The sequence below is a fragment of the Lates calcarifer genome, linkage group LG24, assembly GCF_001640805.2.
Source record: "Lates calcarifer isolate ASB-BC8 linkage group LG24, TLL_Latcal_v3, whole genome shotgun sequence".
Taxonomy (NCBI): Eukaryota; Metazoa; Chordata; class Actinopteri; family Centropomidae; genus Lates; species Lates calcarifer.
In genome coordinates this window covers 2,282,761-2,301,049 of record NC_066856.1, presented here as the reverse complement: position 1 = coordinate 2,301,049, position 18,289 = coordinate 2,282,761, and the positions used below count along the sequence as shown (strand labels likewise).

Here is an 18,289-nt window from a genome sequence, read left to right as displayed (position 1 = left end):
AAATCTATATCTTTCTACTGTGTTTGTTCAGCACATCACTTTACAAACAAAATTTACACTGTTTACACGGCGCTGGTGCAGCAAACTGTTGGCTGATTGTTTTTCCGTTCAGCTCAGTCCATTACAAGACAGATGGTTTACCCCTAAAGCCAATCCCACATTTTTAACCTCGAAGTGAAAGGTTTCAGTCCTCAGTGTTTTTTTTACTTATACTGGTGAAACATCCTGATCTGATGATTATATTCTGTTGAATGTAATTCTGTCTGAAGTAATCTTAAGATATGCACCAACTTAAATGATAGTCTTTTTTCCTGACAGCAGTCATTTTTAGTTGTTGGTGTTCTAGAACTTTCAGCAGTACAGCACCACACATCTGCTGCTGAACAATGATTAGAAAGACCATAAAATAGTTCAGCTGTTAGACAAACAGTATGCAATGAAATGGGTTTTGTAGCAGTATGCCTTGGTCGTCCAAGTTTACACAGAATGCTGTATACAGATCAGTTTGGAATGAATCTGTAATTTTAGAACTGGCTGTGAGACTTAAGTTTTCTTTTTCCTCTTTTTTTTTTTTTTTTAGATCTTCCCATGGAGTATAATCCCTCAGATCATCCCCGGGCCAGTACCATCTTCCTTAGCAAGTCACAAACTGATGGTGAGTTCTGCTCTATTCTGTTGGCACAGCAAATGCATTTTTGTAGTATGATCAGTATGATGAATGTAGTCCTATTTTTTTGGAAAGTCCCTGTGAAATTGCCATAAGTGGTATCACACCACAGCAGAGAAGGGCTACAATACCACATTAAATGTGGTATTTTGGTGACTGAGTAAAAGAGTCAAACAGTACAAACGTACGGTATGACCTGCTCATACCAGGTGTGTGTGGTATAATGCAAAGTGCAGACATGTCCTGCGTTGTTGTCATGTCTTTTTTGAACACCCACATTGACCATAAATAAAATAACCACAGACATCCGTCTAATACTTGCCTGTATGTTCTGCAACAAGGAACACACTTAGAAGCACATCAGAAATAAGAATTTAATATGGCTATAATGCCCATAAGGAAAAATCTGCATTTAGCAGTAGATTAATGATTGGTCACTCACACCTGTTTCTGTTGGCCCTCTTTTGCTGAATAAATTCCTACAGTCATCTCATGGCTATGACCAGTATATGTACTCTGTCTTAAGCCTGCAATTTAAAAATTGTGTTGTTCAATTTTAAATGCACTATGAAATTATGCATGTCTTATACAGTGTTAATAACATGATGAAATGCCATGCAAGAACTAGTCTGTTGGAGAATAAGTAAGCAAAGGTATGGAGTATTGGGCACGTCAAACTGCACACAGACTTCAAATTATGTAATGGAAATCATTTAAATAATAATGCACACATAGTTCAGATGGTTCCATTGAAGAGCTTTATTGTATTTTTTTTATTATGTTTTCTCAGCACTTTACATGACCAAACTTCCTCAGGGCTCCTGTTCCCAACAATCATCTCTAACTATTGGCCCTGAAATACTGTGTGTGCCTTTGACCCTGCATGCTTTATATCAATTGGCGCTGTGCCTCAGAGATGTGGCACCTGTTGACATAAGTCTTTCAAAGAGCAGCATCGTCATATGTGGCAGATTGCACATTAGGAAATAAAGCAGCTTGCAAAAAATTGTCTTTATATTTTAAACTTTTTCAAGTCAAGAGATGACATGTGCCTCCTACTTTGTGGGAAAGCAACATTGATATAGAAAATTCAAATGTGGAGGTATAGTAAAGTACCTTTGACCAGCATCCTTTTATCCACCATTAAGGCTCCAGACAGGCTCCTGTGAAAATTTCAGACCAGCTGCTTTTCCTTCAGATTTTCTGAGACTCACTAGTGTATTTTGATCATCTCATGTATCTGCTGTCAGACAGTGAGACTGAGTCTGAGCTGTCTAGGAGCCTCAGAGTGACAGTAATATCACATTTTAATCAACTGAAATGTGATGAAGTTATTTTTTTAGATTACTTTTCAGTGTAGATGTAATCTCTTTGCTCAGATGATAAGAGGCTTAATATTGTTCCATTTACACAGTGGAAAAAAGACTGGTTCAGCTGAAGAGTCTGTGGCCTGAAGGCTGATATATTGATCTGATATTAGGGGCTGATACTCCATGCTCTTTTATTAGCCTTATCAAGCTTTTGTGTGAATGTCAGCTGGCCTACTTTCTCAACATATTGCACATGAATACCAATACATGATGCCACACAATGGGCAATTTTATACATTCTAAACTGTATTTTACCTAAGTCCACTGTATCCACTGTATCTGTGTCATAAGCAAACATAGAGACAACTCAGACTTTTGTTTTTCAGTTGCTGTGCCCAACAAGAGAGGTAAGCATGAACGTGTCTGGTCTCAGTAGGCAGGTAGCGCTATGCTTACTGTGTGTTTGGGCTAGACACTTCATGTAGTCTCAAGCTTTATTGTATTGTACTCAATCTGTATTGTCATATGTTAGTGGGTTATGTGCCTTTGCTGCTGAGCTGCTGATATCATTCTGTGTGTATGTGTGTACATGTTGCTCTGTGAGTTACACCATTATGAATAGGGCTGCAAGTTGTGTTTTGAGTTATTTTTCTCATCAGTGTTGCCTAAGAAATCTTTTCTTTTGAGATTGTGTGAATGAATTAAAATTAGGGTTCAACCAGGAGTATGACACTGATTTGGCACAAGTATCACAGTACATTGTGTAGAAGGATGTTTACAGTGTTCACCCTGTTGTGTAAATATGTTCTAATCCATTCTGAAATCACTGTCTTCAGAATTGTGGTATAGTTGTTTCTGCAGTGAATTATGCAGCCCTAATTATGACGTGAGAGCCTCCTGCTTTTTGCTAGAAAGCAGCGCACACAGTCACAACTGCTCAATGGGAAAAAATGTGCATTAGAGTGAGTGGGTATATGTGTTTGTGTGTTTGTGTGTGTCTGTTAGAGAGGTGAGAGATAGACAGTACTGAGAGGTGCCAGACAGCTTATGACGTCACTGTGTGTGTGACGCTGCTGCACCCTGCATCTGCTCTAGTTTGCTTTGCCTTCCTTTCCCCCTTGTGTATTTTACTACGTTAGAGTGAACATGTACACACACATGGATACACAAACAGACATTGTGCTGACACACAGCTGTGTATGTGTGAGTGTGTGTGTTATGCCATATTTAGAATGACACTAAGAGAAGTGAGCTCTATAAAACTAACAAATCATCACATCCATTAAGCAGAATTAGCATTGCAAATGACCAGATTTGTGTGAACAGAAAGAAATGAAAATAGATCAGCTCAAATGACAATCTGCACTTGAATTAAAACAGTAATTGTGCTTGATGTAATTTGGACTCATGTTAGCCAAAATGGTGAATGGATTAATTCATTAGCTCACTCTCATTCCCACACATTAAAACACAGTTTCCAATCCAGTACACAGAATGCTATGCTGAAAGTGCTTTGCTTTGTTTAATGTGCTGTAGAGAGATCAGAACCAAAACGGTTTCTCAAAATCTCTGATAGGGAACCAATGAACCCTGGATATGTGCTGCTCCCTGTCTGTCAGGGCTGTGTACTGCACTGACACTGAGCTTGATGTGTTGGTGTTTGCTACAGCACTGACACCTGTCCCTCCATCTTTCTTTTCAGTTCGAGAAAAACGGAAGAGCCTTTATATCAACCATGTAAGTAAGATCTGAAGACTGCGAAAGAGTAGATCTTTGGGAAAACTAACATAAATGCTAAAGTAGTTAATTTAAATATTTAACTATGAAGAGACTAGTAATACAGTTGTGATAATTATTATTGTGCAGATGGTAATTTTAATGTCTTGTATTTTTTGCAAGTTCACACACATTTCGGAGAACAAGGTAAAGTCCTGAGAATAACCCTTAAAAATAATCCAACCCTTTTCTCATTGTCCCGCCCTCTTCAAACCTCACAGATTCCACCTCTAGCCTCAGTCCCATATGTTTAATAACCTGAGAGAAACTCAGATGTAGTTAAATGTTGTTATTTACATATAGTAAAATGTAGTTGAAATAATTTCATCACATTATGGTGTAGTTCATCTTTTCCTATTACTCCCTCAAAATATACATTTTAATTTTTTATCTTGAAAAGAAAAAAAAAAACACTTGACTTTTCTTTTTAGTTTGAACAAAATGACAATTACTCAGTTCCTGGAGGAAAGAAGTGTGTTAGCCGTGCTTTTGAATCTGCAGATGACTTTTCATCTACATAGTAAAATATAAGAAAGAAAACAAAGTTTCTGTGATTTTTATCATAAACGATATATTGACTGTTTTGACCTGATAAAGCACTGGTTCAATATGCACTAGAACACAGTGGGCCAATGAAAAAACAGTTCCTCACTGAATAGAAGTTTGGGGGTTCTCTAAAGATGCACTCCACCATAAATGCCATTCCTGCATGCAGCCATGTCAGATGCTGACAGAGGACACACAGAATTAGTTTGTGGGCTTACAGGTGCCCTACTTTCCATAGATGTTTGTAGGCGTTTTGGCAGGTCTGAGTATGACAGAAATAGAGATTGACGTGCATATGTGTGTGTGCGTCCTTGTGTATCTGCATGTTTGTTTGTGAACTCCAGCATCATTCCAGGCCCAGTGAGACGGAAGTACAGCTCATGTTCCACCATATTCCTTGATGACAGCACTGTCAGTCAGCCCAACCTCAAATACACCATCAAATGGTAACTCCATAACTGTTTTTGCCAAAGCTGAAGTAACTCATCATCTAATATTTAATCTCATTCTGCACAGAGGAGAAGTGTTATGTATTATCATATCCTTTTTTACTCTTTTGTCTTTACAGTGTAGCCCTCGCAATATACTACCACATAAAGAACAGGTATGATACGTGTTTTCATCCATTCATTCAGCTTAGCAGACAAAGCCAAACCTTGGCAGAAAGAAACTGTCCCTTATGGCTTATGTTGAAATGTCAAACTCTTTAGATCCTCCATAGGAAGCTTCCCTCCGCAAAGACATGTAGTCTCGTTGAGGTGTGTGTGAAGGCAATGGCCCTCATGCAGGAACTAGTTGTATGAACAGATGAACAGAAGTGGTGAATTCATGTTAAGATTTACTGGCTTTCACCAATTTTCTTATTGGGATGAATTGAATTCAGTGGTCTGGACCTGTCCTATCAGTGGAAAAAAATGTTAATCTGATTTAATTATAATCAACAAAAATAAGATATATAACTAAGGAGTTATGTGAATATTATGTTACCATCTAATCATCACTGTAATGATTTGCCAATTTACTGTGAGGTTTTTTAGATTTTATGATTTCATCAGCGTATTTTCACATGGCAACTTAAGTAGTTGATAAGAACATTCATTCTCTCATTCTGACTGCAGCCTTTGGGTATTTGTGCAGGTCATTGTCCAGGTGAACATCTGTCCTTATAATACTGGACGTATGTGTAATGTTATCTCGTCCAACTCTTTGACTGTCACATCCTTCTTTTTAAAGAAGTTTTTAGCATCTAAATTCAAGCATCGCCTGTTTATTTATTTCTGTCACAGTATTGTGCTGCTCTAAATTTTTCTAATCCTTTTGGGTTCCCTAATGCCTAACGCCTAATGACAATGCCTAACTGGTCCTTCTTCTGGGTAACATTTTTATGAATGAAACTTGATCAGCCTTGTGTAAGTAGTAGTAATTAGGGGGTGCTGAATATGCTAATGTTAAAATATCATAAATGCAGCAGGTGGGACTGATGAGATGGAAGTTTGTCTAGTTAAGAGAGTTTGGCGAATATGACTTCAGACAGTTGTACTTGCAAACCCAACAGAAATAAGAGAGTAAGTAAGAGAAGTTTAAGATAAGAATATGAAAATGTTCTTGAGTGTGGCAGACCGTTCTCTAGTCTGCATTCACTGTAACTGACATGAATCTCATGTAAGGCAATTGTTTGAAGTGCAGATGAATGCCCATAGATAACTTATTTAACAGGAAATATCTTAGAGTAGGATGAAGTCATATTTTAAATGAAATCTGTTTCACACACAATCTGTTTTTATGTCTTTCACACTCTGATGTTCTTCCTCTCTCTTTGTCATTTCAGAGACGTCGACGGAAGAATGTTGTTAGACATTTTTGATGAGAAACTGCATCCGCTTTCTGTAAGGCCTTAACTGAAGATACATTTCTATAATGCATTAGGCTGTAGAGTTGTCAGGATTCATCAACCAGGCAAACCACACAAACAGCAAATAAACCCACAAACCCAAATAGTGGGGAAATGTGTCTAGTAATCTCTGGAGCCATCTGGATCATTCACATGTATTTTCAGTTGAATTTTTGCAGGTTTTCAATCCAGGAATTTACATAATCACTTTGCCTGATGCCTCAAATCCAAAAACTACAAAGCACTTCATTCATAATTGATACTCATTTAGAAGCAACAGTCTCATCCAGCAGCTTGTATTTCCATTATGGTAAACAATGAGATAAAAATTGAACCTCTTAGGTGGGATTTTTCATAGTTTTTCATTTCATTTGTTGTTATCTTTTGTTCATTGTAGAAGTCTGAGGTTCCTGCTGATTATGACAAGCACGACCCTGAGCAGAAGCAGATCTATCGCTTTGTCAGGACGCTGTTCAGCGCCGCACAGCTCACTGCCGAGTGTGCAATTGTCACATTGGTGAGTGTATTATATTGTATATGTGCATATGTGTGTCTATTTCAGTGCTCACACTAGGAGGGAGTGTTGCTTCCTGATTCTGTTTTTAAACCTTGTTTCTACTGCCTTCCCTGGACAGTTTTCTCCCATTTCTTTCTCATTTCTTCTTCTGGAATCATATGAAATCTTCCAGACATTCATCCTAGAGGTTATGTCCCCATAGTTGTTGAAAAGTTAAGTTCTCACAGGAGAGACCAGAAAATTGGAAAGTAACACAAGATCAAACCAAAAGTTTAGTTTGATCTGTGCACTTTCCTTTCGAAACTGTGTAAAACACGTCTGTGCCTGTAGCATATAATTGGGACTTTACAGTACAGTAGGCTCTCTCTCCACGACTTATGATATCCCACGCTGCTCATCTATGCTCAAAACATGAAAACAAGAACAACTGTTCTCTACCTCAGTTTTATCTTTTTCTCTCCTCCACTAGTAGTCTACAGTGTATTACATGTGTGCTTTAAATGTGGTAAACATTAAATCCATTATTTATATATGTTTTTATGTAATAAAACAGTTAGACAGTTGAATGATTAAATTTTTTTTTTATGACATTACCATATCAAGTTTTAATCCTTTATGCAGTTGAGCAGCATAAACTAACTACAAGAACATACATATCTAGTCTCATATGAATACAGAATACAGTTAATGTACTTGTGCTGGTTCTTATACTGTGCTCAGATATAGTTTCCAAACTTTTATCTGCCATGTTCACTTGGAAATGAACCCTGTCTCCCTTCCCACTAATCTGCCCAGAAACATCTTTTTCCACATGTTGTCGCTCCTGTTGACACGTGGGCCCCCAGAGACTGGAAAGTCCAGGGTTAATATGACTGGCCTGGTGGCCTAGTATTGGGTTGCTCCGCTTCCTGACAGATACACAACTGCTTGAACTGCACATATGGGGGGGTGGGTGGGTGTGCATTTGTGTCCAGACTAACGGCAAAGCAGCTACATGGACATGCCATATTTATGACTGTCTGGTGTCTGTGTCATTTATCCAAGTCCAGGTGGTCTAAGACTTGCAGATGAATACACAGCACAGCCTGGCACATGGCCTGTCTCTTCCACTCCCTTAGAGTAAAGTCTGACATGCCATCAGTAACTAAATAAATAGGGATGTTGGTTGGTGGTTAACTTAGTTGACACAACTAACTTGATAGGGTAGTTGAAATGGAAGCTGGACATCTTCCTTCTCCTCCACAGTGATCACATCTATAGGCAGGAAAGGGAAAGTTTCTTTAGAGGATGGAGAAGAACTCCTGAAGAGGAAGCCAGAGAGTCAGTGTGCCCTATTTTATGAATCATTCACATTTACCAGTATTTTTAGTATAATTGTAGGTGTTCCATATTAGACCCATGTATTTAACTGCTACTAGATTTTCTCCTTTTGTTGCACTGAATAGCTGAATAGTTCTGAACTGGGTATAGAGAAAGGATTAGTTGTTTGAATGAGAAACACTGCATGTAATAATGTATAGTGGTTAAAAACAACACTCTCTGTCAGTGATGTGATCAAACTGATTCCTCTGTTTAACAATGAACCATAAACTTCAAATAAAGTGCTTGCTGCTTTGGTTTCCCATTGTTATGAATAATAGATGTGATGTAACAGTTTTATTGGAGCAGGATTACTTTTTAAACACAAGAAATGGCGCAAAATCCCTAGTTGTAGCATAAATGTTAAAGTTGTATGTTTTATCATTATCAAACATTGCAGTTAATCTAATAATCTGAAGGAAAAAGTTTCATTTCACCTTTGAGATCCATGGAGACCTGTCAATCTGTGCAGTACCAAACCATATCTATGATATTGCCAGAAATCACAACATTGAATCATTTGGGTTTAATGTGGTTGCATGGGACTGCTGTTTGCCAACCACACTGCCTCTGGATTCTTTGTTATGCTTGTTTGTATAGTTTTCTCTCTGTGCTATTGCATCCATATCACTCAGCATGTGGCCTGGTTCTCATCTCATGCAGGCTTTCTTCAACGTTTGCTGCCAGATGAGTGTGTATATATGGTGTCTGTTGGCAGTTTCTGGGCCACAACAGAGATAAGTTAGCATTGCCTGCAGGCACAAAGCCCAGACCAGCATGACTTGTCCAATTAGCCACCTGAGCTGTGCTGGTGAGCCAGTCAAACCAGGATGCAAAATAGAATGAAAGAATATTTTGTTCTTTTTACAAATCCCTCACTTCTCTTTGCCTCTGTTTTTGTCCAAACCTCAAGGTGCCATTATATGCCTAGTAATTACATGGTAATGATCCAATAGCAAATGACCATCTACTTTCTAACAATGTTCTAGGAATATCTTAAGGTTTTCAAGTCACATCATGTTGACAGTTCTGCCACAGTGCAGATTCAGACAGAATTATAAAAAGTCAAATACCCAGTATATTCCACTCTGCCAGAGAAAATACAGCATCTCTGCAAACCCTGACTTGTCAGCTGAGATGTCAGACTTCAAACCTTTAAGCTACTGTAACTGGTCTGAATTCAGATTGCTGTTGAGCCTGCAGTGCATTTTATTCATGGAAGATGAAAACTGAACTGAACATTAGTTGTGGAAAAATTATTGTATCTACAAGAATATGATATGATGTTTGAATGAAAAAGCCCTTTGAAAATTACATTTAAATTGTCCTGATTACTAAAATTCTATTTGAAGAATGGAATTTAATTAAATAAAACTGCAAAAATCCACACTAAAAACTAAAACTGAAATAAAATATACATAACTAAAAAAGAAACATTTAAAAGTTGGCCTGCACTTATAGAGTGAGTATTTCTTTAGAAGGTGAACTGAGAGATGTTTATAAAAAACATTTATGAAAGCGTTCTTGAGAAAACTGTGAGGTAGAGCCTCTTATTAGCAGGACATTAAGTTATCTCCATACTGAAAATCACTACAGCTATAAAATGTAATAGAATACATTCTCACATAGATTCTAACAAAGTGATGATCAATGGATCAGCTTCTGTACAAGTGCTCCAACTTGTAACAAACAGGTGCCTGTGGGTTGAGCGTGCTTTGTGATCTGTACACTGGGAATTCTGGCTGCTGAAAGAGAGGGAGAGAAAAATGGAAATGGGGAGAGAGGCAGAGAGATGGAAGGGTTCGAGCCACATGGATATTTTATGAGCGAGCTCTAGGGAAGATTTCATCAGCCTCTGACATCTTGTTATTGTGGTTCTTACCTGGAAGAGAAGTAGGCAGGAGAACACACAACAGTAAAACAGCACACTAACTCTGCAAAGGAAGAATGTAGGCAGGGAGAGCAGATAGAATGGGAGAGCATGCTAAATACATGGGAAATAGACTGATATGATCTTTATTGTGTCATTTACCTGTTTATCTTTTGTGGGAATTTACATAAAAAACAATAGAAGTTTTCAGGATAGCAGCCACAGCTGCAAGCACAGGAGTGAAGGAAAACATTTGCTGGTTAACAGTATAGTGAGTTGATCTGGCTGGCTCAGCTTGTAGGACATTTCAGTGTATTAAACTGTCATGACCTAGTTTGACCATCTTTCATGTCTTTGCAAGATCCTGTTTCATTCTTTTTGTTTTACTGTCGATGGGAACAAGAGACAGAATCCACTGGTTTCTCATTTATCTATACTCTTTTTAATGTTCAAGAAGGTGGAAACAAGAAACTATTTCTGAGACACTTACTTATTACACACCTCTTTGTCTAAGGTGTATCTGGAGAGGCTCCTGACCTACGCTGAGATCGACATTTGTCCTGCCAACTGGAAACGTATCGTGTTGGGAGCCATCCTCCTGGCATCCAAGGTGTGGGACGACCAGGCTGTCTGGAACGTTGACTACTGCCAAATTCTCAAGGATATCACTGTGGAGGACATGTGAGTCACTGGAAAAACACTCACATATTGTTGTTATGTATGTCATTAAAAGTGAACGCAAATGTAATGCACACACAGTAGAAAGACCTGTAGATTCAGGTCAGCTGATATACATATTTTTTCATGAGTTACATTTCCTCTTGCATAATGATAATTATTAAATTTGTTATAGATAATAATGTTTCTGTGTCATGGAGGTGACAGGAGAGGTCTTTTATCACACAGCACAACCATAGTCAAGTGTCATAAACAAGCATTTCAAAAACAAAGAACCTCACTCCAGTTCCTATACAGTAAAAGAAAACATCTGATTCTGAGGTTTATTTCTAGCCAGAAATGTGCTGCACAACAGGTGCATAGTTGGAAACCCATCAGTAGGTGTGAAACGAGCTGAAATCAACAAGAATCACTTCTTTTTCTTTTCCTTGGAAGCAGTCTTCTGCACCACAATGCTGCACTGAGGTTGTGATTGAGAGAACTGCCTGAAGTGGCTCCATCACAACAGCTTCTCTCAAAAAAAACCCAGTGTCCTTGTGTGGGAGGTGCAGATTCACATGACTGAATATACCATACGATGATTTGAATAACGTTAGCATAGGAGCCACACTGTAGCATATTTTCTTTTGAAAGAAACAGTTCAAGAAACAGCTCCAATGAGAGGAAAGAACCAAAGAGAAGATGGCAGAAGGGACAGTTACTGACGACAGTGGTAACAGGAGGTATCAACCAGCTGGAAGCTGACCCGTGTTAAGGGTATGGCTGCCTCTACAAGTGTCATTCTGTATGTAGAGCTTACAAACAGAACTTACAATCACATTCAAACCACATTTGTACATAAACCTTTCTAACTGGAACTTGATTTCCCTGCTTGAAGACATTAAGTTGCAGTCAAATTGGCTCTACATAGGATCTGTTCATGTCACATATGAAGCTTAAAACATGACTTCCTTGAAACTAGGACTGTAACTAATGATCATTTTATTATCAGTTAATCTGCTGACACAGTTCTGACAGGACATCAACCAGTGTTCACTCTGGAGCAAAGACAACTTCTGAAGCAATACATTGGATATTTTGTTTCACGGTTTAAATTAAAAATTCAATTGGACATTGCTGTGTGTAACACTTAATCTTAGTGCCTAAGACAAGGATGAAGCATCTTGAGCATGAGGACCCACCACTCTGTTCTAGATACCACATCCGACTCAAATCCTCAAGAATGGCTGGATTCATCTGAGGGGGAACACGATGCTGTAGACGTGTTACCACTGCTACAACCTCTGACCTCTGCTACATTCACACTCTTCTGCACCAGAGGCTGTATATTCTCGTCCTCTGGGTGCAGAGTCACACAGTCGACTTACAGTAATCCACCTGTGTGGGACGCTGTCCAGTGAGCAGAGCCCAGCATGTGCTTCTGCTGTGCACCCATATGGCAGTTTACCGGACAGTGACTCAGTATTTGACCAGAGATTTCCTGGGAAGATCAGTTTTTTGTTTTTTCAAATCCCTGCCCTGGACCCAAGCCTGCTGAATTCCCCTTTTCACCTCCCGACTGTAAAATAACTGCAAGGGAGTTTAGGGAGAATTATGAGGAGTGGAGAAATAGATGAGAATAGTTGAATGAGTGCCACAGTGAGATAAAAAAGAAGCAGTATTATTAGGCAGTTTGGCTACAGTGGAGTCTAAATTTAGCTTGTCTGTTGCTGCATGCCTGTAAATGTGCGTGGGTGGGGGAACAAAGGCTAGAAAGAAGAGATGGATAGTGCCTCTTCGCAGGTTACAATGCAAAATGAATCGATCATGACTGAAGAGAAATAGATGAAAGTGGCTGTCATCACGCTGCAGAGGGGATCACAGAGCTGTCTAGCAAGAGGCAATGAATGACAATATCATTTTCAAGATGTGGGATTAATATTCTTTCTTACACATACTGCTCAGGGCTCCATTGCTTAGATATCATTCCCTTTCATTTTGAGGAAAGGCTTATGTTTGGTAGGCGTACTGGGGATTTACTCAGTGCTGTGCATTGGTACTGTACATGTGAAGGTAACACCCACTGTCTGTGTGAGGTGGTGGATTTTCCAGGATGGTCTCATTACTACTATAGCCTCTGTGTCTCCTCTTCAGTCTCTCTACACAGGATATTTTTTAGACAGCAATTCAGTTTTAATTGACTAACTAACTCTATTTGAATCTCAACTAGGTCTGCCTCCTAGCTAAATATCAAATTTTTCCAAGTTTGTAAAAGAGCTCAGTTCTCAACTCACACATCCTCTCTCTCTCTAAAGGAATGAGCTGGAGCGTCAGTTCCTGGAGCTGCTGCAGTTCAACATCAACGTGCCATCCAGCGTCTACGCCAAGTATTATTTTGACCTGCGCTCCCTGGCTGAGGCCAACAACCTCAGTTTCCCTCTGGAACCCCTCAGCAGGGACAAAGCCCAGAAACTAGAGGTGAATAGAACATATACAGAAAAGTGGAAGCAGATTTAGATTTTGGAGGTCAGGCCATCGAGAAGAAACATGAAAGAAAAAGCCTGATCAAATCTGAGTCCAATTTAATGTTGCCTGACAATGTGGAGTACAATGAACCAAGGCCATCTGGGTAATTAGTATTTTGAGGAGCCACACACATGCATACAAAGGACAGGATGTGAGGCTATGATGCTGTGTAATTAGCTTCACTGCCTCAACATCTGTCTCTCCCTCCCTGCTCCTCTGCCTTTACTGCAGTTAGCATTTGAAACAGATCTTAGCCACAGTGATGCTTTTGGCGAATGTGTCAAGCTGCTTTTTTCTCTATTCAACTAAAATAGACCGCAGCAGACATTGACATTTCACAGCAGCAAAGCACTGGTGTAATTAGTAACATTAATGATGGCCACATTCCATCTTGTTTTTCTTGTTCCAGAGCCCTTTCACTGTGCATGATATCTCACTTGTATGTCTTTCTTACACCTGAATAGACTTGAGACATTTTTTCATTTGACTAGTTCACCTGTGCTTTCCTGCTATGACAGGTCAAAATGTCTGCTGTGTGCTGTGTTACTAGAGTGATGAACTAAACACATACCGCAGGCCCTGCACACCCACACAGTTGTTTTCTATCACTGTGGCTGATTAGACATATAGTCAGGCCTCTTCAGGTTAAGTCTGGCACAGATTGGACTATGTTTGTCTGAAGTGACAGTAGTCTAGAGACCAGTAAAAATGCTAAAAACAGGATATGGTGTCCTACCCCAACAGGTGCAACAAAATAATAAGAGGGAGGGAGATGCCAGTCAAGCCCTGTTTGTACTTAACCTGCACAGTTTGAAAGTAGGTCTAATCAGATCACAAGAAAGTGAAAACTGTGTGGGTGGACTGTGGATCTGTAGGGGAACACATATGCATGTTTTATACTTCAATTTAGAGCCAGACATCTTTATACTGTATACTGTTTTCTTGATATAAATGCCTCCAAACATCCAAAACACTTCTCCCATTTTTAAAAACATGGAGTATTTGATGATTTCCAGTGTAAGAGTTGAATTTTTGCGACCATTCTGCAAACTGACAATAATACTTATTCAAAGATATAGGAACCTCTTCTTCATCTCAGAATAATAGACTGCCAAGAATGGATCTGATTGGATCTCTTTTTTAAATACCCAAGAAACCCTGAGTACTTAAAGCCAATAATCACATAAGACAGAACAAAACCAAATTCAATGAGCAAGAGACCCTTTAGTCAAAACACCTAGGATCTTAAAGCTTGTTTATCTCATTTCCAGATGATGGTTTTCTTCCTGCATTTGGTTTAGATCACTGTCTCTCATGCTGCACACACTGATGAAGATCTCAACCAATTACTTTAAGTAAATCAAAGAATTAACTTCTCATCTTCGTTTCATTTCTGTTATGTTTTGAATTTCAGGCCATCTCAAGGTTGTGTGACGACAAATACAAGGACTTGAGGAAACTGGCCAAGAAGCGGTCAGTGAGTGCAGACAACCTGATGGTGGTGCGATGGTGCCCAGCCATTATTTCCTAACACTGGCCGCTAGGCACGCAGCAGAGGAATACATAGACCTGTCTGACAAACTGTATCTCTGCCTGGTGAGCAGGCAAACCAGGTGGGCAGCAGTCCTGTGGATCAGTGGGTCTGTCTGGAATACACACACATACATGCACACACACATTCACACAATCTGGCACTTTTAAGTGTGATTGCACCCTCTCTGGTTGTTGTACATAAGAGAAGTCCCACTGGCTGCCTGCACTGAACCAAACGGAGCTGAGCTGAACCAAACTGAAGTGTGTGAGTGAAAGTTTTGGAATGAAGAATTAGACTGCAGAAGAGAAGAAGAGGCCAAATGGAAATACAGATGGCAATATAAGAGACTTTGTGAAGTTGGGAAAAGAAAATAGGAACAAGTTAAATGCGATATACAACTCATGACAGCGGCAACAGCATTCCACCGTCCCCTTTGAGGCTCAACTGGCTTGTACGGTGGATTGACGGAGGCCATGTACATTCCTTTAATTTTAATCTTCTGGCTCAGTCTGTTTCTTAGCTGAAGCATGACATAATTTTTGACAGCTTAAAGGCACATCTAAAATTTCTAATTCTTAATTCCTCATTTATTTTGTGTGTTTTGTTCTTTATCTGTTTGTTTGCATTCCCATCCAGCAGAAACCTCAAGCATATACAAAGGAGAGACATGTACGTTCCTCTGTTACCTTTCATGAACAGTTAGTACATTTGACTGGACTGCATATCACCAGCCCTCCTTGACAAAATATCCCATTTACATTCGTAGCCATTTAACTGAAGTTCTCATGCAGAGAGCTAACAGTGAGAAAGCAATTCAGTGTTTAGCTCAAGGGCACTTTGACGGGACATGGGAATTCAACTTGTACAAATCCAGTTACAGAACGGTTTGTCTTACAGCAAGGCCATCAGGCCACCATTTCGATACGAGTACAGCTATTCACTTAAAGCAATATTCATGCATCACTTTGTTGTTGCAATTAAATACAGTAAGGCATGTGTACATGAAGGCTGACTGGAGGATGGGGTCCACTATTCTGAGACAGATGTGAGACATACTGTAGAGCTTTTGTTGTACTTTATTCACTGCCATTGTCCTGACCTGTGGTGCCTGTAATAAGCTAGTTTAACACTTCTCCCCTTTCTGCTGGAGGAAAAGAACAAATAACTGAAGTATTTTTTCTTTAACATTTTGTATGGTTCTTCCAGCTTAGAAACAAACAGCACAAAAGGAATATCAACATTTAGAAGCCACTAAAAGCATGATTCTTCAGGGTTGTTTTTGTTGACGTTGTTTTGGAGAGGACCTAAATGAATGAAAATGCATTACGTGATGATTCAGACACTGCTTACAAAAGATAGATTGTAAAGATTTTGCTAAATTGTCTCTGTATAGTGTAAATACAGCGCCAGTGTGCAAATCTGTAGACTGAAGTTGTACTGTAAAAAAAAAAACACACACAAAAAAAACAAACAAACAAAAAAAACAGAATGATGGTAGAATATTTATATTGGTCAGTTTTACTGAACGGGGGGGAGGGAAGGGGGGTTGCAGTAAATAGAAGAAGTATTAAGATTTAAATGGGAGACACCACTGAAGATTTTTTTGTCTGTTTTTCTTGTTTTGATGTTTTCGCACTGCAGAAAATGCCAAGTTTTTGTGTCACATACTGTATGTGGTATATAGATAATACAGAACAATTCAGGCTTTTGTTATTTCTTGTCATTTTTAAAAACATTTTTTAGCCCTACTCTGTGGAAATATTGATACATCCATTCATTTTTTTTAATAAAGTAACTTGTCCTATGGAGTCCTGAAACTGACAAAATGTATTAATAGGCTTTCAGAGAGGTCAGAATGTTTACAGTTAACCACATGGACACACATGAACATACCCCTCTTATTAAAATAATAAAAAACTGGAAATGTTGTGAGGAAAATAGATAAACGATAAATGTGTGTTACGATGGAAAAAAAGGAAAATTGATGAGCTGAAGTAAATGAATAAATAAAAGCTTGTGAAAGACAGAAGGTTAAATAAATACATCAACAGATTGGTGGTAAAGTCAGAAAAGAAAAGCTTTGATTTATGTTTTACTAACTGTCTGGAAGTTAAAAAAAAAAAAAAAGGATGAAGGTTTATTCGACATCTTAATTTGGCTATTTAATATTGTCTGCTGATGAGTTCATTCTGACTTGTTTGAAACCCTTTTACATCATTTTGTCAGTTTTGAGGCCCACCAGTGTTTTTGCATGTACTGGAAAAAGTGAAAAGGTCATAAGCATTGTTTTAAATGAATAAATCATGTCCTGATTTGCTCTTTTCTTACATTTCCCAGGCTGGATCAGAGATAGGAAAATATACAGGAATGTAGTAGAAGGTAAACCTAAAAAATCTCAGAGTTTAATAGGTTTAATTAATTCTAGTTTTATGAGGATATGGGTTGATTAAAGTGTGAGGTAATGTTTTTAACATTTAAGGTTATAATAGTGTTTGCCTTATGATCAGTTTGACTCACATTATTCTCCACTACATCACCATATGCTTAAAAATACCATGACATAACCTGGAAAAGTCTTTTAAAAAAATGAAAGAAAACAGCTTTTTAATGCATTTTTCTTCATAGAACAAAGGTCAGAAAAGGGTCTAATTCAGATGTGACATCAGTGCACCCTCCTTCAAACCTCTAGCTTATTGTGAGCATTTCATCAGCATCTTCCACGTCTGTGGTTTAAGTTCTGTTTTGTCAAACTACGAGAGAATTAGTGCAGTCAGATTTCCACCCCTGACCAGCAGGTGTGAGAAGGGACAGAACTGTACCAAAGTCTTGGAGAAATGAAGGATGATCCTGTTCGGCATGTTCCAGCTCTGAACCAGCCCTCTTGCACATTAAGTATATGAAAAAGGGTTGGGACTTGGAAAGAGAGCTGTGGTTGTGCATGGTGCTTTGAATGAGTGGAAAATAAAGTGCAAACTATGTCTTTAGGAAAGTAATGTTACTGGAGTTGCTGTTGTAAGTTCAAACTATTAGAGGTATTCAAAGATTGTATATCCTATTTATTGTATGTATGTGTGCATACAGCCCAGTCTGGTCTGTTCTAGACCCAGAAGTAAGCATTGATGCCATGTGGTCAGCTATAGTGAGTCCTGAGATGGAAAATTTACTCCAACAGCAAACACCTTGGGCCTGTGGTGTCCTGTCGGCTGGTTACTAGGTGTGTGTCATAGCCTTGTGCACTGAACTCTACCTCTGCATAGAGTTTTACTTTTCTTGATTTTTCTTCCTCTCTTCAATGACAGTTTTCGGATTTTACAAATTCAGCTTTGATCATGACGATTTCCTGTGCTAACGTCAGTCAAACTGCTGTAGCTGTGACCTTTTTTTTTTTTAGTTTTTCATTGATATTTTCAACCAGTTGTACTGTATTCTGTTTGTATTGTCAGTGTATTATTTCCTTTCTAGTGAGTCAGTCATTTGTTCCTGTTCTCAGTTTGCCAAACTCAGATCTCTCTCTCTGTTCTCTCTTTTTCTCTGTATGTTTTCTACTATGATTTAAAAACTGCTTCCAATTCCTCTCTTCTGAAGCAATGTTTAGAAAACCTGTGCAAGAATTAAACTTTAAAACCTTGCAATAAA

General features: G+C 38.7%; 1 protein-coding gene across 1 annotated transcript in view; it reads left to right on the top strand.

Annotated features, from left to right (window-relative positions):
• ccny (cyclin Y) overlaps positions 1–18,289 on the top strand; it is a 36,075-nt gene extending 17,786 nt beyond the window's left edge. Inside the window, exons 2-12 of the mRNA XM_051066660.1 lie at positions 581–655; positions 2,364–2,384; positions 3,680–3,714; positions 3,877–3,905; positions 4,644–4,745; positions 4,868–4,903; positions 6,128–6,185; positions 6,588–6,707; positions 10,451–10,617; positions 12,909–13,071; positions 14,534–18,289. Coding sequence (XP_050922617.1) covers positions 581–655; positions 2,364–2,384; positions 3,680–3,714; positions 3,877–3,905; positions 4,644–4,745; positions 4,868–4,903; positions 6,128–6,185; positions 6,588–6,707; positions 10,451–10,617; positions 12,909–13,071; positions 14,534–14,650 — 923 coding nt within the window. The 3' untranslated portion in view covers positions 14,651–18,289. The remainder of the gene's footprint in view (positions 1–580; positions 656–2,363; positions 2,385–3,679; positions 3,715–3,876; positions 3,906–4,643; positions 4,746–4,867; positions 4,904–6,127; positions 6,186–6,587; positions 6,708–10,450; positions 10,618–12,908; positions 13,072–14,533) is intronic.